The following is a 22,311-nucleotide window of genomic DNA, read 5'->3' on the forward strand; positions in this document are numbered from 1 at the left end:
GCACTGTAGGTCCTGGCGTGTACGGCACTAAGAGGTCGGAGATCTAGCTGGGAGAGAGACCATGAGGGGCCTTAAAATTAATCAGTAAAATCTTAAAATATATTCTAAAACATCCTGGGAGCCAGTGTAAAGAGGATAAAATCTATAGATGCCCCTAAATCCTACACACTGGACCTTGAAGTTGACTCATTGTTTAACTTTATAAAGAATAAATGCCTATTCAGTTCATTTTAAAATAATTTTGGACATATATATATATAACAGAGATGCCAATTTAATATAAAAAGTCTTCATTGATATATTAGGGTAAATACAGTAGTTCTGATCAGAAACACTACAGAGCAGCACACATGCTTAATAAGTCAGAGGGTAAAGTTTTAGATGCATTACAGTAAAGGTTTGTGTATGACATTGAGCGGGACTGTCCCACTCGGTGCTGAATGAGTTATAAAGTGTTTGTACGGGGCGGGGGGTGCGATCAAGGCGCGTCCACATCCTGACATAAGATCCAATATCGTCAGAGTGAAGAAGGAAAAGAGGGAGAGAGGACTCCTCCCGTCATCTGATCCCGGCTCAGTGTTGCGGACCCGCAGCTTTCATGAGGTTTCTTCAGTGTCTGTACAACGCGCTGCTCGGAATGTGTGATTTCTGGATCCGTCTGTGTGAGTAGAAGCCGCTGCTGATGTCTTTCCATGTTGTTTGGGACCGAGGCATGATATCCGAAGGCGAGCTGCGTGGAGCGAGTCAGGAGCAGGAAGTTAGGGTGTGTGGCCTTCAAAGTAAATGCTGAATGTGTCGGTGAAGGAGGCAACGAGTCAAAATAAAATTGTTCAGGAGTAAATACAAAACACATTAGACTTGTAGCACCTCATATTAAATTCAGATAAAGCCAACCGACGGGCTTACTACAATGGAAGTTAACTACTAGACGTCAAGTCGAATGTAATGTGCGTCACTGAGATTTACTTTGAAAGAACATACCGGAAGTCGTGTGTTTATTGTATTGCATTTGACGGTGAACGTACCAGCGCCCATCCCATGCTTTCTGCTTATTCATGCTTCAAATGAAAATGGACGAAGTTGCACATAAAAAAAAAAAAAAAAAAATAGGAACAAGCTGATGACGTGACCTAAATTATATGTGGACATATGGAATACAAATAAATAAATAAATTCTTAAAGTTTGATGGTGATATTGCCAAACTAAATCTAAACTGGTTGGATTTTAAAATTACATTACATAAATAATCAAATTCGCTACTTAATTTTTATAAATATTTGTCCCTCTGGGGAGTCATACACACCCTGTGGCTGACAAGCTCTTAACACAGCTGTCGGATAAACTTTCCACTCTCTCCCAGTCCCTCTGCTACTGGTTTTCCCTCCAAACTGGACACCATGTGAGCGGTCTGAGTTTAACCTACATGCTGTTGCTTTCCCCTGCACTCATGGTACCCGGGAAATGCTGACCACCTTCCAGCACCCGGTCTATTTCTGTATCCTATCTCTGACAGGAGGACGACAGGTGTGGCCTGCATCACACAGAGCAACGCCTGGCACAGCATCACAACACACTCCTCTGCAGGGTCTAGTTATTTAGGTCAGACTCTTGGGCCCCTCGGGAATTGGAGTTCACGGGGGTTCATCTCCTGCGCTTGTTAAAGTGAGCAACCAGAGGGCAGTGGAGAGAGATGCTGAGCCCCACAGGCCTTATGGGAAAAGAGATCACTGGTGCCACTTAGCAGTTTGAGGCCTGCTAGGGTAGAAGGAGGGCCCCCTGACACCCTACTGTGTGACAGACGGGCAGTCTTTTGCCCCATGCCTCCAACCGCTCATCTGTGTTTCAGTGAGTCATGCACACACGCCATTCTCGCCACTGACGCCAGCTATGCTGCCTGCCCGCTCACCTACCAGCTTTCCGCTTTCTATTTTGGGACAAGGCTCCAAGACCCTCCTGAGCACAACATGCCATGGACACGCGCATACTGTACACACTGTCATGTCTCCGGTGATCCAAGTAGGCCATAGCCTTACCTTATATTCTGCCTTGTTCTCATACTATACAGCCATTTTCCCAGCTGAATCCCATTACTTTCTTCTCTGTACCTACTCTTCCCTGAGGGATCATTAGTTTCCCTCAGTTTCATTCACATATTGTTCCAACCCATCAGCGCCGGCTCAAAATTCATCTTGAAAAAAGTGTTTTCTCGAGGGCACAGTTACACAACCATATTTTGAAGTGCCAGCTGTTTGAATGTATTGGCATTTAAACTGATAGTGCAGTAAACGGCTTCGAGAATGACTGTTCCCAGCGGGCAAGGTCATTTTAAAGAGCAGAATCACTGCTTATTTAAGTATTTCAGTACAAAGAGGAATGTGTTTGGAAACATTTTACCTTCTAGCCTGACTTTCTTGTGTGGATCTGTATCAGGCTGCTGACAGACCAGGTATGTCACCTTTGCGGTTTAACTCTGAACCAAAAAACTGATGTAATGTAAGTTAATGTAAGTAAAAGGAATAGCCCCACATTTTGGGAAGCGTGCTTATCCGATTTCATACCGAGATTTAGATAAGAATACTAATACCCCTGCTATATCTGACTGTCTTATGTGAAGCTACACACAGGAGACACACACAGGAATCAGCTTTCCAGCACCTCTGAAGCTCACCAATTAACACATTATGTCCTGCTTGTGTGGTGTAAAACAACCAATTCTCACTCTTGACTCATCAAATAGCGACGCTTGGTCAGTGGCTCTCAACTTGAGATACCGATGCACCAAAGCACCCTTTAGCAGTGGTATGAGACGCATTTTCTGACACACCGAGAAACTGTTGTTGTATAAAGAGAGACAGAAATTCCACATAGGGTAGGTAGGAGGGGAGGTAGATTGGTCAAACACACTCTGGACTTTCAGCTGGGAGACCGCTGTTCATGTCCCGTTATTCATGTCCACTGCATTACACTAGTGACATATGGGACGTGATGTATGGGGCATAACTTATGAGACACATGTGACATGACATTATGTTATGATAGTAGCAAACACAATTATTTTTAGCCAAACCATGATGTTTTTTGTAACCTAACCATGTGCTTTTTGCCTAAACTTTAGGAAATAAACCTAAAAACAAGTTGTTTTTTTACCTACGTTCTAAGTTTATTTTGAAAGGAGTTTGTATGTATTTAACGAGCGGAAACTGTACATTTCTTATGACAAGTTTATTTTGAAAAGACACAATGCATGTAATGAATATAAATTGACATGTTGTCTCTTGGCGTCCAAAACTGATGCTGGAGGTTACGTAAGTGTCATAGTTAAACATGCAGGGCAACTAAGCAAGCGTTGGTATGTGACAATTCTGAGTGAGAATGTGTCGGTAAAAACGACAAGTTGTTCATCTAAACAATTAGTTTATAATATTAGATTTACCCAATATGTCAGTATAACCAGACCATATGTCACTAACCTGATTGCAGACCCTAATAAAATACTGTGTTAAGAGCTCATCACTGTTGCTTTGTTCCATTTACAATGTACAGACCCTAACTATTATATCACATTTGTGTTGCGTTACCACTGAATATTCCCAATGTTTAAGTTATGTTGGTAGTGCTGTTGTAATGTGCAAGCTCTTAAATATATGTGCTACATACAGCAGATCGTAATGTACATTTGGGAAGGCTCTTTATTGTTACTGAGGGGTCTAAAATTTTGGTGGATACTTTAAGCTCTGAGATCTTTGCTGACATAACGTTGTAATTTATGACTTAGGAGTGGTTCGGTGCAGCGCATAGCACTTTGTAAAGTATATCCAGTTGTTGCAGGTTTGTTGTACCCCTGTGTAACTATAGGGACTAACAGAGTCAGTCACAGCTTGCAATATTCCCCTCTCTCTCTGCAACTTTGATTCTCTCTGTCTCTTCCCCTCACTTTATTTCCGGCAGGCTTTATTGGAGTGAGACCAGATTGCCAAAGCACACTCCCATGAGTCTCTCCCCCACTTTCTCTCTCTCTCGATACTGTACTATCAGTTACCCGGTCATGTCTTCCCAGCAACTCTCACTTTTAACAGGTGCTAAGACTTCAGCTGCCCCTTCTGTCTTTCACCATGTCTTTTAGGAAGCAATTATCATGTCGAGGCTAAGCTTATGAAGCACTTGGCAAGGGAGAGGCAGACACGTTTACTTCAGTTACCCAGTGAAGGTATGAGGTGTCCACATTTACAGTAACTTTGGATGGAAATATGATGACAGGGAAGTCGTAAACACAGTCTCCCTGGCTCAGGGGGGTATTAGACAGACCTAAGTGTCTTTGGATCTGATGTCTTTCACCAAATGTCTCTGCATTTTTAGTGTTTCTCTCATTTGCAGACTTTTTCTGTACTCGTTTTCAACTTCCCTCTTGCATCTTAATTAGTTCATGCTGTGGGCAAGTTAATTCCAGATTTCTAGTAATCCACATAAAAAGAGAACAGAGACAGAAGAACAAATGTAAAGAGGTCAGGTGGAAATATGGCCGTTAATTAGAAGTGCTGCACAAGGGATGAGCGATGTAATGCCACCTAAATTATCTATATTTATACTCAGAGTGCCAGAAGTGGGTGGGGTTTAAATCGAAAGTGGGTTGGGCCTAATGGGAAGTTGTTATTTTAAGCCTGAAATTGATATGGCTTGGTCAGATGTAGCAACATTTATTACCTATGAGAAAAGTATTTACAGAAAAGCCCTAAAATTGAGCTTCATCTTATTTTTTTAACACGAGTAATAGATTACACATAGCTATCCAAATTAGGATTTTCCTTTATCACGAGTACAAATAATGACACATTTTACTCGTATGATACTTGTACTCACAAAAAGTGCATTATCTGTACCAGGTACTCTTTTAATGGGAGTATTCGGCCCAGTCATTCAATGATGTCATTAAAGTAAGAAAAACGAGTAGATTTCATATCGTACTCGCTGCTGTCATGGATATACATATATACATATATATATATATATGAGCATTTTATATTTGACTTCTCATTTCCCCTGGGGTATTAGTGTAAAAAACCCCGACTTGATTCATAAAATGAGTGGGTACAAAAATAATAGGAAAGGTGACAGTTGTGTCGCTCTAATGTTGTTTATATCTGGCTGTTTATTTCTGATGCAATGCTCACACACTAATTTGTATGTGTACTTAGTTAGCTTCTATTTTGATGTTATGCCAGACATTTGGCTTATCCCACATGGGATTACAAGACACCATTTCAACCATCAAAATCAAACATTAGAAATATAATAAGACATCTCAGGGTAACATGAATACAAAACCAAGAAAAGTGCATCATTTTTAACATATATAGTGCTTGGAACTTTCAGATAACAATTCTTTTTTTTTTTTTTGCAAAAACATGCTGAAATTCCAAAATATCCTGATAAATAAACTTTTTTCCTCATCTCCCAGGCTTTTTTCAAGGAACTACTGACTTAAATGTTTGTTTAGCTCACTGAAATATGTCACGGTTCCAAGTAAAAAGGACAACTCCAAACAAATGAAACTCACTCTCTGTATCACTAAAATGATGTCTTGTTTCCATATTCACATTTCTTCAAAACTGTAAATGAACAAAGCACACAAAAAATGTATTATCACTTCATTCTTGTGGGCATCAGCAAAGCAAATTACCAAAGTAGAAGACTAAATAGCAACATACCTGCCTTTTCCATGACAGAGAGTCAACAGCCATCCTAAAAAGATTCCCTCAGTTATATGTAAAGTGCGTGTGAATGGATATGTAGGATATCAGAGGAAAAAGTAACAGATTAGACAATGATTTCAAAGCATTTTGTGATTTGTAACATCGTTTAACCAGATGTAACAGTGGAAATAGACTGTTTTTCTCTGAAGTATTCAATTTTGGTTTATCACCACTAGAGGGAGCTTCATCCCCAGTTTTGGAATAAATCCAGTTAAGCTTGTGACGTCTCACCACAGCAGTGGGTCTGAGTATTTGGGGCAGCTTAGAAGTTTCATCTTGTGATATTGCTGTTAGACATTATTTTAGACACACTGTGTGTCTCATCAGCTGCTCCAGTGTGTTTGTATATGCGTGTAAATTTAAAAAAGAGCAGAGATAGCGGAAAAGAGAGAGGAAATGAGTGATCAGTGTGTGAGATAATCATGAGCGACATTCATGCTTTGCTTGATGTATATGTGCCTGAGAGACATGGAGATCAAACGATGTTCACTGAAGAGGAATGCTCCTTTGAGCTCCATCAATCCCTCCTGCCATGTCTGTTCTTCAGCCACAGACACACACACACAGATAGTTCTCCATGCTCAGGCTTTAATTACAGGGACAGATAAAGCCCTGCCTTAGCAACGTATGCTGCTGCATGTGAAATACACCTGTGTGTCAGCGGATCAAAGCCGTCATCCTCCAAGGTGGAATTATTATTCAAAGAGGGGCTGTAAATTAAACAGTGCTCTGGTGTCATCTGTCTCTCCGATTCTCTCCCTTGCTCTCTCACACACACACCTGCATGATGCTGTCAACCCACATGCTTTGATGGTGCAAGTAGGTGTGTTTGACAGGAAACAAGGGCTGGGTCGAGGCATGTGGTGGCGCACTAGCACACACACTGCATACATGTGGAGTAGAAAAGGAGAAAGACACCAGTTGTGGTTGGCAGTCGCACCTCGATGGAGCCTCTGAGCATGTGCGTGTGCACGCATGTGAGCGTACAGTGTCAGAGTGTCTGTGTGTGGCTTCTTCATTTTGCAGCTGCAGGGATCAAGCCCGAACTGGGAGCCTCCTCGATGTGGGTAAACTGTGATTTGGCTATCTCTCTTCCTGGAGGAGATAAATCCTAACCATGCTGGTGTGTCAGCCACTCAGTAATTACTTCATCCTGTCACGACTGTCTGAGAATGCGAGCCAGTGGGAACTTGCACTGTCGCTCTTTCATTGACACAAGGCAAAAACACTCAGCGTCTCTTTTATACAGCTCAGTGTCAGTTTAAGGGGTGTTAGTCATCAGATTAACAGATGCAGCGGGATGGGAATCAGTTCAAACGTTTGTACATCTGTGGATTTACTACCTGCAAATGAACATGTCATTTAAGCTCCAATCTTCCTGCTGAATTCAATCATCTAAATAGAGCGTGTCAGATGTCAAATTGAATTTGAAGTATTTGTTCTTGGGATCCAGATGTAAGCAAGAAAAAGAACAAAGTCTTGACTTGCAATATGAAATCTCTCACTAGAGGTCCTCATAGCCTCGGCTGCTTCGAAGCATGTTGCCAGTCACATTTGTGTGAAGTGTTGAGTTTGGCCCAAATAATGCGTAACGTGATGCTCTGCATCATGATCACAGGTAACTTATGCAGATGACTTGCACCTGTAGGCACTTGCTGAATATTTGTGCCGAAATTGCTGTATCATAGTATCAATCATGTTTAATTATTATGCATTTCCACAACCTGAATCGACAGTGATTTCCTGCCTGGACATGCTCTAAAGCGGAATAAGAGTCAATAGGATTAATGTGCAGGACTTAAAGCTTTTGTCAGTGGCTGTTAGGTGTTCATGTTTACTTACGACTTAATTGGTCCCAGCTTGTTATGGCCTGGAATGCTTTGATTATAGCCTTTCAGGGAGGAAGAGTGGCGTTTGGATATCTTTTGACACAGGAAGAGAATGTCATTCTTTCCTCTCCTCCTGCTCTGGGTTTGAAAAAAAAGGACAGAAATGAGAAAGGGGCACAGGGAGGAGCTGACAGGGCTACGGCAAACACAAAGAATGGCTGCGGCATTGGACCCATGCTGTCTCCCACCCTGCAGAAAGAACACACACCAGCTTCCTGCTAAAAAAGAAGGAATCAGTAGTTTTACTTTGAGGATTACTTTCCCCGAATGTCAAGATGTAAACAGCACATCTTGGCGTGTCTGATCAGGTGGACAGGGGCTGCTCTGTCAGGTAGGGGCTGCCCTCCTTTTTTTGCTCTTCCTGTCTGTGTTTTGGCATCAGAAGGAGCAAAGGAAAAGCAAAGCCCCGAAAGGATTTCCTCGGTGTTTACTGTGGATGATCCTCATGGCTCCTGCATGCTAAAGCTGGGCAAGGCAGGGCCCGCAAAGCTCCGGCTGAATGAAAAACACAAGAGGGGGTTAGGATATAGAGTTAAACCTCCTCAGAGGAGACGTAAAGGCGAAACATGCTTTTTCCTCTGTTCTTTTGACAGAATGTTGAAAGTTTTTGAGACTTTACTTGACAGCTAAATTGTGTGGTTCATGTTGCTTTCACTGTTCAGGAGGGGCGGGAGGATGTTGGAGTAACTCTGAGGAATGGTGCATGGCTGTAAGTGGGTGGTTTGGGCTGTGCAGTGTGGGAGGCCAGGCCTCAGTGCAAATTAAAGACTTCTCTGTGAAAGTCCCAGACTCGGCTACAGTAATGTGAGTGTGTGTGTGTGTGTGTCTGAGTGACTGAGCCTGTGTGTAAGCGGCCGGCGGGGAAGAGACCCAGCCCTCCCTCTTTTTATTTTTTTAACCAGTCATTAAAAATAAGCCACAACTCAGCCCCGGTGCACACTGAGAGACAGCAAGAGGGAGAGAAAGAATGCATCTCCTCCTTCTCCTCCCTTTCTTTGAGCTTTGCTGCTTCACTAACCAAGTAAAACGGGGAGGAAAAGGGGGAGGAGGGAGGAGGCTGTGTTCAAGGGGTACTGACTCCACTCAGAGGTTTTTAAGACGCACACTCAGACCCCTCCCCCGTGTAAAGAGTAGCAGCAGTTTTTTTTCTCTATCCAGGAGGGGAGAGAGAGAAAGAGATGAATGGGGAAAGGAATGCAGGAGACAAACGAGTGCTCTCGGCAGGAGAGTGGGAATGTTGGAGAGACTATTGTTCCTCCCCCCACAAGATTCTGCAGGGAGTGGATGTAAACACGTAGGAAGGGAGGAAAGAGGGGTGTGAAAATTCACACCTGAGAGGCACGTATCTGCAGCATCCAGTCTGATATTCATATTTACCCTGATGCATGCTGTCTGCCCTGCCAGCTAGTTTGGACACACACAGATGCAAAAACATGCAGCCAGTGCCTATAGCTGCCATCTCGTCTTTCCCTCCGCCCCCCTCCTCCGCTTCAACAGGATGTATAGGGTCAGAGGGTCAGGACTGGAAACCACAAAAGACAGTATGCGTCAGTGTAGCCTGGTTCTTGTTCCAAATCCCCCCAAAGCCCCTCTTGTACCTCCTACCTTTTCTTTTTTTCCTCTCATTTTCCTCTTTTTCTCTCTCTCTCTCTCTTAACTTTCCATCTCCCTCTCTCCATCCATCCTCCCCCCGCCTGCCCCGTTCCTCCTCTCATATAGGAGACGCAGAAGGCCTTACGTTTGGTTTTGAGCCCAGATGGCTTTAGCATGCCTCTGGCAGTGGATTAAGCCCGCCAGTGTCTCCTTTCCCCTCCATGTGCAAGTGGTCAGGACAAAGAACGTCAAACAGGGGGGAAAGTAGGAAGGAATGCGAGGAGAGAGAGAGAGAAAAAAAACAGGACTGTGAAACAACACCCGCCGCTGATGTTTCACGGCATTCCTGGAAGAGTAAACTCAAACGCTTGTAAAAACCGTCAGCCAGCTTTCCTGTTCCTTTTTGTGCCCGGTCATTTTATGAATCAAGTTATGACTCTCTTTTTTCTTACCTCTTGTAGTTAATCCCCAGAGAGCTTGTTACATGCAAACCACGGAAAGAAAAAGTGAACTTTTGACCACATTCTGCTGCATTTATATGTAAATAGCAGCTGCAGCAAGCAGTGATCCTTCATGTAATGACATGACATCGGCATTGTGTTTCAGCCCACTCACTTAAGGCTGATTCCCGTGTGTGTGCGTGTGTGTGTCAGCCCCTTTTCCTTTTGTCTGTCTTGCTGTGTGTTTGCTATTTTTTAACCCAGAGTCCATTACTCCCCAGGCTTGCGGTTATGTTTTCCGGTACTTGGCTGTAACTCTGCGGACTTTCAGTTCTTGTGGACAGTCTTTCATGTTTTATCAGGGAGCTGTGTTTAGCACTGGGAGACAGTGTGGTGGCAACATTGCTGTGTTGTTGTGGGTATTTTTAGTTGAGCAGACACTGGCTTAAGTGGGCTGTATTATCCACTTAGCAGGACTAGATGCCACCATTAAAGAGACAGTTCACCCCAAAATCAAAACTACTTATTTCTTCTCCAACCTGTGGTGCTATTTATCAGACAAGATTGTTTTGGTGTGAGTTACAGAGTGTCAGAGATATCGGCCATAGAGATGTCTGCCGTCTCTCGAATATAATGGAACTAGATGGCACTCGGATTGTGGTGCTCAAAGTGCCAAAAAAATACATTTGAAAAACTCAACAGCAATGTCTCTTTCCAGAAATCATGACCCGGTGACTCAAGATAATCCACAGACCTTGTTGTGAGCAGTTTCATGTAGGAACTTTTTTTTTTTTTACTCCGAACTACTACCACCAACTGTATCACCGCACAGAAAGAAGCATCTACTGCTAGCTCACATAGTACCACTGAGCTAGCTAATGTTACAGCTCAACCGAGAAGGATGCAATTAAAAGCCCTTTTTAAACAGGAATTGTGCAAATTTGCAGGAAAGCCCAATCAGTCTTTTTTCAGCATTGGCAGTATAAAAACAAAATCGGGGAGTGCGGCAAAATGCTGCCTGCCTACTTTTGTTTATACAGAATGTGCCTTTTTTCAGGGCGATGGGGGGCGTGAGTAAGTAACAAAACGTGTAGCTCAGCGTGTGACGTAAGCCGTGGCGAGTCATTCCTTCGGCACTTCTCTCGTAAGTCAGACCGTTCTTCACCGTCCCGTCATCTGATGGTTAATGGCCTCTTTGTTTGCGAGGGCAAGGAGGGCGCGCAATTCCTTGTCTCCGCAGTTGCTCATCTTTACAGTGTCTGTCAGGTTTGCGTTTCCCTCTTGCTACTAGCTTTTCATTCTAGCTGTTTCCTGTTTATCCCCCACCAGTGGGTCGCACGTGCGGCGTCATCAACAGCTCCTCCCACAAGTCATCAACAGCCCCACCCTTTGCGGAAGGCTGCCTCGGTCTGTTTAAACTAAAAGGGTTCCACCAGTATGACTACCCTACGAGGCAGAAAATTGGGCACCTCAGATCAACTCACCAATCCGGCTCTGTGTGTGTAAACGCTCGCAGCTTGCCGGTAAAACGGCCCAACATTCACGGAAGATTTGGCAGTGTAAAAGGGGCTAAAGTTTACATTTTGCACTGGGAGCCATGAGCAGATGCACACTTCCTTCTGAGCTGTGATGCAGTTGGTGGGTGTAGAAAGAAAATAGTTCCTACATGAAACTGCTCACAACAACATCTGTGTATCATCTTGAGTCACCAGGTCATGATTTCTGGAAAGCGACATTGCTGTTGAGTTTTTAAAATGTATTTTTTTGGTGCTTTGAGCACCTCAAGCTGAGTGGCATCCAGTTCCATTATTTCAAGAGAAAGCAGACATCTCTACGTCTCATATCTCCAACATTCGTCAACTCACATCAAAACAATCTAGACTAATAAATAGCACTACAGGTAAAAGGAAACATATCTATTTTAAAATTCAGGCATGAACTGTCCTTTAAAGACCGTCCTCTCTTCTTCAACTCTATCTTTATCTCTCAGTGTTTGACATTACCTTAACAAGCTCCTCATTCTGAGATTTATGTGGACCCAGTCACTACTCAATCACAAACCCAGTTTCATTTAATGACTAACTGATCTCCCCCAGCTACATGATTCTGTTTTTAGGTATGCCACAACTTGTTACAGTTGCTCGTGCTGTCACTGCCGGCACACGCGATGTGTCACTCCGCACAGCGAGGTCAGTCTGCTCTTAAAGTCTCAGTCAGTCGGTGAGCAATGCTGTGGGAAATGAGTGCAGTGAAAGCATGCGTGAGATGTGTGGGCGTGTTAGCTTTAGCGCCGGGGCTAATGCTCAGGTTTATGCCCCACGAAGCAGCTGGAATGTACAGGAACTGAAGGAAACGGCACGGCAAACTTATCCTCTGTGCTATCCCCCCGTTTCTCTCTCCTCCTTTTTTCTCACTTTTCTTTGTGTTATTCTTTCTTTATCTCTCTCCTTCTCCTCTTACGTCGAGTGACTGTGCTCTCTCTTTTAACCCCCTGGAGGCAGGTCTTTTGGACAGAAACAAAAGACTAATGTGTCTCTTCATGTGGTTGTGGACTAGTCAGGGTAAAGCCCTTGCCAAGTAGCAACATGGAACAATGGAAACAGCCTGGAGCCTTCACAGAGCCGGTCTAATGAGAAAACTGCCGTCATGTAGGAAAAGTCTTCAAGAGATTAGCTCACATGCTTCAGGACTGTACAGGGAGGAACTCTGGGTTTACATATTTATACCAAATCCTGGATGATTACACCTGACAGTGTAACAAATGTCATCTAGCTGCTATTTACGGAGTTGATGTTGACGATAGCACTACTGTTAGAGTAAATGGTAGTTATTTTGAGATTTTAGAGGGATATAAACAATCAGTTATGTATTTTAAGAGTGATGTGACTTCCCCTACATAACTTTAAAACACTAGATCTTCAGGGCAGGAGGGATCTTGAATAAATGTGATCACTGACTGTTTTGAAAGTCAGCTCTCGCTTTAATTTCCCCACCCCTTTGGCTTTTTAACTCTCAGCAAGTCTCTCCCTGCCTGTCACTGATTGACAGGGCGAGGAGAGCGTCAGGCCATAAAGGAGGAATGCAGGTAACCAGGCTTTCTATTTGAACTTGAAGCTCAGGAAAGTGGGTTAAGTGAAGTGAATGTATTGCCTAACAGCCAGCAGCTGCCTGCCTGATTTAGCTGTGTGGCTGACAGTTGTAAACACACTCTTATCTAGTGATTCAGGAGACACAAGCCTGCCAGAGCAGTTACCCACCGTTGACACGGGTTTCTGTCAAAAGGGGCACACTGAGCACACGGCTTTGTTGATAGCACTGTTGGTCTGGAGGACACCGGAGGCATATTTAACAAATGTTTCGCACTGATATGCGCGCTTATGTTTAACTCGAGTGAAAGAAAGATTAAAATGCTGCAGTTAGTGCAGGATGTTTACAAAAGCTCCCTCCCCGAAAAGCACCCACACATGCTAAATATACTTTTTTAAAAGGCGCTCGCAGACTGCCACCTTCCTCTCATGCACACACACACACAGGCACACACAGTGAGCTATTGTGTCTGAGAGAGTTCAGGCATCTGGAGAGCAGAAACCCTCTCTGGTGACCTCTGACCTCTGGTGGCTGTGAGGCGGAGACTGACATGAGGGTCTGGGAGACTTTCAGGTGAGAGGGTTGTCAGAGGACTTTTTAAAGGGCCATTGTGTACGGTATGTGCAGACTAGGGTTTGTTGTGTCTCTGCAGTGATTAGCAAGTGATAAGTGATGAGCAACAAGCTGCTATTTCAGGTTATTCTGACACATCAGACTTTTTAAAATCTTTTCTCTTCCTTTTACAGTAACTCATACGAGCCTATAGAGGCTGTGTTGAGTCATGTAGACTATGCCTTGTATCACAGCATTGTTGTTCAGAACAGCAGTGTAATGTCAACCTGTGTGAACCTTCCAGGTTATTGTCATCCCATGACACTGTCCCGGAAACCCAGTGACAAGCTATTATGACGAGGATCCAAGACAAACTGGTTGGTGGAGTTCAGCACTCAGCTGCACAAAGCCCACGCTTCAGGGCTAAAAACATTATTGGATATTCTCTTGCAACACAGTGGCACCCCGTCGCTTTCTCCACGCCGTTATCCTGGTGTTTATTTGATTTTTAATTTACACTAGCTGCGACCCATTATTCCTGCTGTGTTTTCTTGTTGGCTGGTGTTTAGGTGGGTGTCAGTGCAGCTGCAGTGTACCCTGTCAAGGTAAACAAATGGGCAACAGAAGCTCCCCTCTGCTTGCTGCTGGTAAAATGCCAAGCCTCCCGGCAAACTTCATGTTGCTATGTGTCGCCATGGTGACGCCATCACAAAGGACTCCAGCTGGTTCTCTGTGCGTGCGTGTGTGTGTGTCTCTGTGTGTGTTTGTGTATGACAGAGAGGGAGATGGACAAATGGACAGAGAGCGAGCAGACGGAGCCAGGCAGTAACTCTCTGATTTACCCTCATCCCTCCTCCTCCTCCTCCTCAGACTTGCTCTGCTCCTCTTCTCTGTTCACTATTCTCTACCCTCTCGCCTCTGGCAGACCCTCATCCCAAGCACAGTGCAGCTGGGCTCAGCTGTCAATGTTCCCCCATACTGACCGCCCCCTTTCCGGGCCTTTGTATTTGTTTGGATGGTGGTGGATTTGCCCTTGGCCCCCGCGCGGGGGAGCCCGTTCCTGTTAGCTAGCCTCTTAAACCAAACCATCTGCTCTTTGAAGTGGCCTATCACACAGATACACAGATTGGAGATTACAAGGCAGCTGCCTGCCTTCAATCTGTCCAGTAACATGAACATGATGATTAAACAAAGGAAACACCTATACAGACACACAAATGGGACACAGTGATCAGCAGAGCCAAAAAAAGAGGTGGCTAGCAAGTCTGTTTTTGTTCTGCAGGCAGGAGAAATGAATGGAGACTTTGCTTTGTCTCACGGGAGGGAAGAGGGCTTTCTTTGATATTATCAAGCCGCCCAGAGGTGGGGGAGTGCTCTGCCAAGAAGAACCGCTATTCACACCAACTTGTCGGCATGGGACTTTTGAAGTATTTGTCAAAAGAGGGATTTGGCAAAGAGCCACTAGAGTTTTGTCATTCACAAACTCTTCTCTTTGGGATGACAATGCTCGCAGCAGGCTGCGCCTACCTCTGAGAGGGAAGGGAGATGAAATTCCACAATTCCTTTTCCATTAAGTGAGGAAGTTGTTCTCGGTTCACAAGAGAATATGAATGATGTCTTTTTTTCCTGCATTCAAAGCTCCACTTACCTGAGATTATGGAGTGACAGAAAAACTTAGTGTGTGTGTGCCTGTCAGTGTTTATTGGTGAAGAGAGTTTTCCACATTCCTTCTTAAGGGTCTGATGGAATTCTGCGTCACATTCCTACTTCACTCCGTCCTTGACTGTCTGTGTGCGTGGGAGGTCCAGGGCAGTGTAGCTGTCTAATGCGCTCATGGCTGTGAGAAGATCAAACTATTTTCTTATCATTTCTGTGGAAACTGGAAACTTGGCTGCTGTTTTATCAGGACAGTTGTTATGGTCAGATGCTTTCCCCTCACTGCTGTCAGGCAGGCAAGAATTAGAAAATCCATTCAGGCTCTTTGTCGAGTTTTTATAACATAGGAACATAAATCCATTCATTTTAGCTAAATGTTTGATGGCACACAAGTCACAGGCCTGGGCCAAGTCACTGTTGACAACAGCTCCTGATGAATGGAGAGCATATCAGTGGCAGGAAGCCTGTGGTCTCCCTTGATGTGGAGAGGTTGAAACGTTAAGCTGGGTTGTGTCAATGTTATTTGTGTGCCTGCGTGTGCATGTCCGCAGGCCCGCGTGGCGCATCCATGTGTGCGTGGGCATGTTCCGACTCCTGAGTGTGTTTACTTAACCTGTCTAGGCATTCAAAAACCCCCCTGTCATTCTCCAGCATGTCTGGCTCTCGCAGTGACAGCTAGGTGGGACACGGCGCGTCGTCTCCTGTTTCATACAGCGCTTTATTGAGCGGATGAAAACCCTCTGTTCTTTAACCCTTCTGTGGGCCTGATGGGAGTGCATACACACGCATATACAGTCATCCAACACGCACACACACACACACTAGTGTGACTTTTAGATGACTTCAGGGGATAGACGCTCTGAAAGGGGCTGACATTCTATCCTTTGAACCTCCACGCCTGATAGGGGCAGGACCTCGCCCTCTCCCTCTGTTTGAGTGCATGTGAGTGTTCACTGAGTATTTTCTGTTCTCTTGTGAGTCTGTACTCAGCGACCTTTCTGAAGATTAGCCCTGATGTCAATCATGTTCCCCAGACATCTGTGAGAAGTTGAGACAGTGCTGCATATCGCAGCATGCTTAGATGATTCCTCCTAAGATGTCTTTGGCAGGAATTCCTGCATATACAGTTTCCCTCAAAACATATGACATTGAGCTGTAGAAGGAAATACAGTAAGTCATCCTCCTTTGTCTCTCTTGTGGTTTGTTAACCCGCCATCAAAGGCGCTCATATTAGCAACTCTGATCTCATCTCAACGCAGCATTTCGTCTTGTCTGAGGACTTTCCAGCTTGTCAAAACCTGACCAAAATCTCGTCTGGGATCATCCAATCACTGCCGGCGGAGCAGGAGGCCGGAGGAAGGCGGGTGGAGGGGCGGCGGATGACTCTGACAAACCAAGAGGATGAAGTCAGCCCTCTGTTCACCTCCAATATGTTAGGGCCTCTCTGTAGCTGTCAGTGAGATGGCGAGACACAAAGCAAACAACATCCCGCACTAATAGTTTTAGACATGGCTGCTCGTGCTGGGTGTGGTTGGCAACAGTTGTCTGCCGCGCACAGAGCAGCGATCTCACCACCGTAGGATGTTTGTCTTTTGTAGGGATTAAAAGGGATCCAGGAAACCCGGTGTCCTAGTTTTGCAGCAGAGCGGAGAGAGAGCGACCTAGTTTTGATGATAACACCGGGCCAGGAAGGAGATTCCAAGGCATAATGTAGTTAGGAGGTGACTGTTTTTGTCTTTCTGCAGACAGCCAGTGTTTTCTTTTGTCTGTTGGTATGTTTCTATGCACAGCCTTCTGAGCTGGTGTGTGAGAGGCTTCATTGTCTGTGCACAACCTGTAGCTGTAACCTGAGAACACTGACAGAAAGAGGGAGAGTGTTACTAAGCATCACTGTGATGCTTTTTAATATCTATTTGCTTGGATTTAATACAAAGCCTTTAGTCTGTACTGAGCTTTCTAGCTTCTACGATATAATTAAACTTCTGTGCTTTCTCATAAATATTACTTCACTTGCGTGCAAACAACAGCGAGCCACTCAAGCGTGCAGGGCTATATCCGGCACCATCAAATTGTTCTGGATGTGTACAGTAAGTGCGTAGAGGGCTTAACCATCTAGATCAGTGGGTCAAGTGACTGACATACTAATCCTATTATTAGACAAGGCTCTGATTTGTTAAAGTTGCCCCTAATCTACTGTCCATTTTGACTCCAACACAGAGACCTAAGACCTCTGGGTAAACTGTCAGGGTGTCAGCTGTCACCAAAGTCATTTTCCCCTCAGGCAGTGATTCACTTCTGTTTTACTCCATTATTTATGTGTTTTTGATTGCAATATTTACACCCACTTTCTCCATAATCTTATTTTCTATGTTGCATAACATGCATGCATGATGCCTTTTCATACTTTTATTCACAGATTTCTACTTATGAATGTCTACTATTGTCGTGCAGTAGTTGCTGCAGATATTTATATTTTCTTTGCGGTCATTATCTGCTTCTGCAGCTGCATCGATCCAAATTGCCAACAAGGATAATTAAAGGTGCATACCGATAATTAAGCATTGCATTTTTATGAAGTTGGGAAACTCACAAGAGACAGATTACAAAGGGAACGGTTGTAATTGCAGCAGCAGAGGCTGAGATATCCTGACTTTTAGGCCATAGAATGGGTCTCATTTCAACTACACTACACATTTCCCATAATGCAACCCAACCCTGTCTCCTAAATGGCTCTTCAAATTGACAATTTCAGTATGTACTGCAGGTTTTTTTGTTGGGAAATTTTAACTTTCAAGCTTAACTCGATGCTCTGTTTTCTCATATGACTCACGTCAATGTCTGGACAATCGAGTCTGCACATTGTAGCACACAACAGGAGATTGTCTGTGTCAGAAGCACTTACTGGGAACACTCCGTTTGGTTTAGCCAAGGGGTGGCATTTGGTTAGGGTGTGCAGAAGGCAGGACATGATGCAGATCACCACCGTGGCCACATTGCCGGTTTATAATTTTTGGTCATAAACAACAGTCTCTTACCATTCCTTGAATCTGTCAGTTTTGGCCCTTACCGACAGTAGTTCCTGAAACTCATCATCCCTCCGGTTAGATATTTTCGTTGCCATCCGGATATTTACCCGCTCTGTTTAGACATAGGCTCAACTGGACATTACGCAGACTTTGTTGGAGGGGTCTTGCAGGATAAAGTCAATTTAATATCCAAGCCAACTGATTCTGACATTTGCGTTCTTACATATGGCTCCTCTGGTAATGTCTAGACCAGTGGTTACCAAGGGGTGGGCCGCGGTCCAAAAGTGGGTCTCACAATAGACTGCAAGTGACTCACAAACATGTCAAGTTTGTAAAAGAAATGCAATTTACTTTGAAGTACAGTGAATTTCCAAGAAAAAAGTCTTAATTTTAAGTGCTGTTTCCTGCTGTAGAGTAAGTGAATAAAGGACTGCTATTGGCAGAGACAGCAAAGTAGCTTGCTCACATGGCCAAATGCAAGTATGATGCTGAATGTATTTAACTGTGGGACCTTGAACTAATGACTAAGGAGAAATCTGGACCCTGTGGCTGGACCAGTTGGTAACCACTGGTCTAGATGATCTCATGTTTGCAGTAGATGTGTGACAGGTGCTTGAAATAACCCTGATGATGTCATTATGGCATCATCTGGGTTATTTTCTCAGAATTTAGACAGCTCCCTCAAGCTGTTTTCACATGCTGTATAGTATTCATGAAGGGTAAACTGAGCTGAAAGTTTTAACTTATCTTTTATTTAACAGAGTAAGAGCTTTTTTTGGACGTGTACTTTCATTCATACTTCCATCTTTCTTTGTCTCCTCCCTGCAGTGTCATCATGCATCACCACCTACAAGAAGACACCACCCCCAGTCCCACCACGGACCACCCCGTCCAAACCTTTCATATCCATCACGGCACAGAGCAGCACCGAGTCAGCTCAGGATGCCTACATGGACGGGGGCTCCGGCCCCCGGACGGGCATCAGCTCCCAGCCGGGCCTGTCCAACTCCACGGAGAGCATCGACAGCATGAAGGCCCTGACAGCAGCCATCGAGGCGGCTAACGCTCAGGTGCACGGCCCCGCCAGCCAGCACGTCACCAACAGCACCATCACCATCACTGCCACCGCCACCACCTCTGCCGTAGCGCACGTGTCCGCAGACAGCAAAGCGCAGAGGGAAGCGCTCCGCAAGTGCCTCTCCATAGGGATCCAGGTTTGTGGATTAGCCGGGGTGTCTGTTGAAGTTCTAACATAAAACTTTGGCACGCAGTTTGACAGTTTCTCTCCTCTTCTTAGGTGGACCCAGAGGAAGGAGGGCCGACGGAGGAGCAGTCTAAATTCCAGTCAATAGGAATTCAGGTGGAGGATGAGCGATGGTGAGTCGAGAGACAAAGAGAGAAAGAGAGAAGGAGAAGGAGGCTGTAAAAGCGAAACTGGATAAGTCTGATGGGAGGGATGAGGCAGAGATAACATGAGCAGGAAGAGGGTTTGTGGAGACAGAGAGAGGTTTGTAGTGTGCAGTGCAAGCTTTTGCCCCCCTGCACTGGCTTTCTTGCAGCAGCTGTCTCCAGATCAGGGGAGGTTGGCGTCAGAGCCCCCTCAGCCAGGGGGCCCCAAGTGACAGCTGGGCCAGAGGATGTGGTGCAGGGAGCTGGGAAGGTGGAGGGGGTGAGTTGACAGCCATCTGTTGCTCCAGTCATTGTGATTCAGGCTACTTTGAGTCTGTGTGTGCGTGTTTGCGTATGCGTGGGAGGGAGGGAGAAAAAGGGAGGGAGTTTTATTGGGTTTGTTTAGTTCTGAGAGCACTGAGAGACTGCTGTGCTGTCAGCTCCAGCCTCTCACTCTGCAACATGTTCCCAGTTTGAGAAGAAGCAGCCCAGTGTGCGCACTGTTTCATTAGCTCGCATTGCGCCAGGCTTATCGAGGCCTCTGGTGGGACACGCAGGCATTTATGGGTTCTTTGTCTTGCTTTCGTTTGCCCTGTCAAAACAGTGACCTTCTGTTTGGTGAGGGAAGTTGACAAATATAGCCACGGCGCTGGTTTTGCACCGTAGCCAAGGCATGCTTCGGGAATTCAAAGCAACATCACCTTTAATCAAAGGTCACAGCGAGGGCTGAGTCCAGCACTTTAAAACGCACACTTACACAGTGTCAGGGAATGTGAGGGGCTTTCTGAAAGGGGAGGTCTCAGCTGACTGACCAAGCTCTGAGTTCCCGGAGTTGCCAAGTCAAATATTAACTCACCCAGACACCTTCTAGTCTGCTGAGGCGTGGACGTTATGCAGCACTGCAGCTTGTGCATTTCCCGGGTTAATGTTCGGAGGAGGTGGGAGGGTATTTTGGTTGGTGCATGTTTGAGTGTTTACCTGTTGGCATGCATGTGTGTGTGTGCTGATCCATGCATGTGTATGTGTGTGTGTGTGTGTACCTGGGAGGTCTGGGCATGCTGCCCCCTACATTAGATTCCCAGACAGTGAGAGTGCCAAACTCCTACGGCCTTGCTCCAGTGCTCAAACTGCCTCAGTTGTGTCTGCGTGTGTATGTGTGTGTGTGTGTGTGTGTGTGTGTGTATGTGTGAGAGAGAGAGAGAGAGAGAGAGAGAGAGAGAGAGAGAGAGAGAGAGAGAGAGAGTCTGTGTGTTTATATGCAGCAGTCACAGGTCATAACCTCACCTCACTGTTTGAACTGGGATTAACTGAGAGGGAGTGGAAGAGAGTTGTAAAGTAGATGAACACAACCAACAACATGCTCATCTTTACACAGATTTCTTTATGCAGCAATGTTTATTTTTATTCATGTGTCATATTTATTCCATCAAAGATGTTTACAGGTCAACTTCTAAAGGCTTTTGATACATGTATAATACAGTGTGCTTATAAAGTTAAGAAAACAGTAAGCATCTGATCACAAGCATGTAAAGAAAGTACAAGAGTGATGTACAAGTGAGATAGGATTTGCTAGATTCTGATTATGGTTAGGGTGTTGCAGGTTTAGGGTCTGGGGTTGGTGGTCACCAGATGGCTTTGCAGTCACAGAGGAGGTGGTCGTAGTGACAAAACCATATGCACAACCATCTTGAAAACGCAACTAAACGGACAGCTAGACCTCCCTGTCTTTTTATTTTTGCCCCAGCTGACTGAAGGTTTGTCATTACTGGCGTAAGGCAAACAAACATGAAGCCTCAGGTGCATACGCAACTTTTAAATGTCAATTTGTGGCGCACAAATGCACAAGTGACTGTGTAGTACTGTGTTTTCTGTCTTACAACATATCTCTCTCAGCTTGCTCTGGCACTTCTTTCTCACGCTCTGTGCAGATGAGAGGAAAATAAATCTGGTTTAAAACAAAAACCTACAGTGGAGGTCAAGAGGGCCCTCGACAGCAGCAGCATATGGAATGCAAGACTCCACCTCTGCTGTGATTTACAACTTTCCGTTATGTTCGCCACATGATTGTAAAAAGAACATGGACTTTCTGTGTTTTTACTTCTGCGTACCTTCCAGATATTTTCTCTCCTCTCCCTCACATTGACTTTTCTCTTTAAACGCCCTTCCTTGTTCTTCTGCCTCCTGTCTATAGATATGTCTGTCTTTCTGTCTGGGCTGTGTTTGGCCTTGCCCGTCTCTGCCCCTGCAGGAAGTTGTTAGCAGGCCGATAGAAAGCAGGCTGAGGTCATTAGAACTGAACACCTGCTCGGAGGAGTTACTCTTTAACTGCTCTTTACACACACACACACATACACACACTCGCTGGCTGCTTGCACGTACACATCAAGCAAATACACACTGTTTGATCTCGGCGAAGCCACTCCCTTGTTCTTGCTCTCTCTTTTTCTGTTCACGGAAGAGGGGAGATGAATGAGAAGAGGGGAGGTGAGAGATGAATGGGTTGCTTCGAGGAGGAGTGTGCGTCCGGAGACGGGCCGAGGCAGACGTGATGGAGCTGTGATCATTTGTGTGTGTCATGCTGCAGGCAGGTCAAGCTGAGGTTCATGTGTGAGAAGACTGTGGGCATGTTTGGATCAGAGTACAGCTAGCAGGCTTGCAATTCAGTCCTTTTTTCTGGCTTGGCTAAGTTGTTACTTCTTAATAACTTCCTGTGTTTTGAAAGCAGAATAGTCAAATATGAAATCTACATATGTTTAACAGGCGGATAGGGTATGCTTGATATGCCAGAATTTATAAGTGCACACTTTTATTCACTCTTTGTTTGTACCTTTGGAGCCTCTGTCCATGCGGGCCCTTATGTATACTACCAAAGTGCATCTCTTGTTTGCGCCATGGTATATTTTTGTACGTGTTAATAAAAGATGTGCT

General features: G+C 44.9%; 1 protein-coding gene across 4 annotated transcripts in view; it reads left to right on the forward strand.

Moving 5' to 3' along the window:
• dlgap1b (discs, large (Drosophila) homolog-associated protein 1b) overlaps nucleotides 1-22,311 on the forward strand; it is a 120,477-nt gene that overhangs the window by 90,914 nt on the left and 7,252 nt on the right. For all 4 annotated transcript variants that reach the window (XM_049565088.1, XM_049565086.1, XM_049565087.1 and 1 more), the window contains 2 exons: nucleotides 18,823-19,208; nucleotides 19,292-19,371. In XM_049565088.1, the coding sequence (XP_049421045.1) occupies nucleotides 18,823-19,208; nucleotides 19,292-19,371 (466 nt within the window). The remainder of the gene's footprint in view (nucleotides 1-18,822; nucleotides 19,209-19,291; nucleotides 19,372-22,311) is intronic.

Source organism: Epinephelus fuscoguttatus, linkage group LG21 (assembly GCF_011397635.1).
Source record: "Epinephelus fuscoguttatus linkage group LG21, E.fuscoguttatus.final_Chr_v1".
Classification (NCBI taxonomy): domain Eukaryota; kingdom Metazoa; phylum Chordata; class Actinopteri; order Perciformes; family Serranidae; genus Epinephelus; species Epinephelus fuscoguttatus.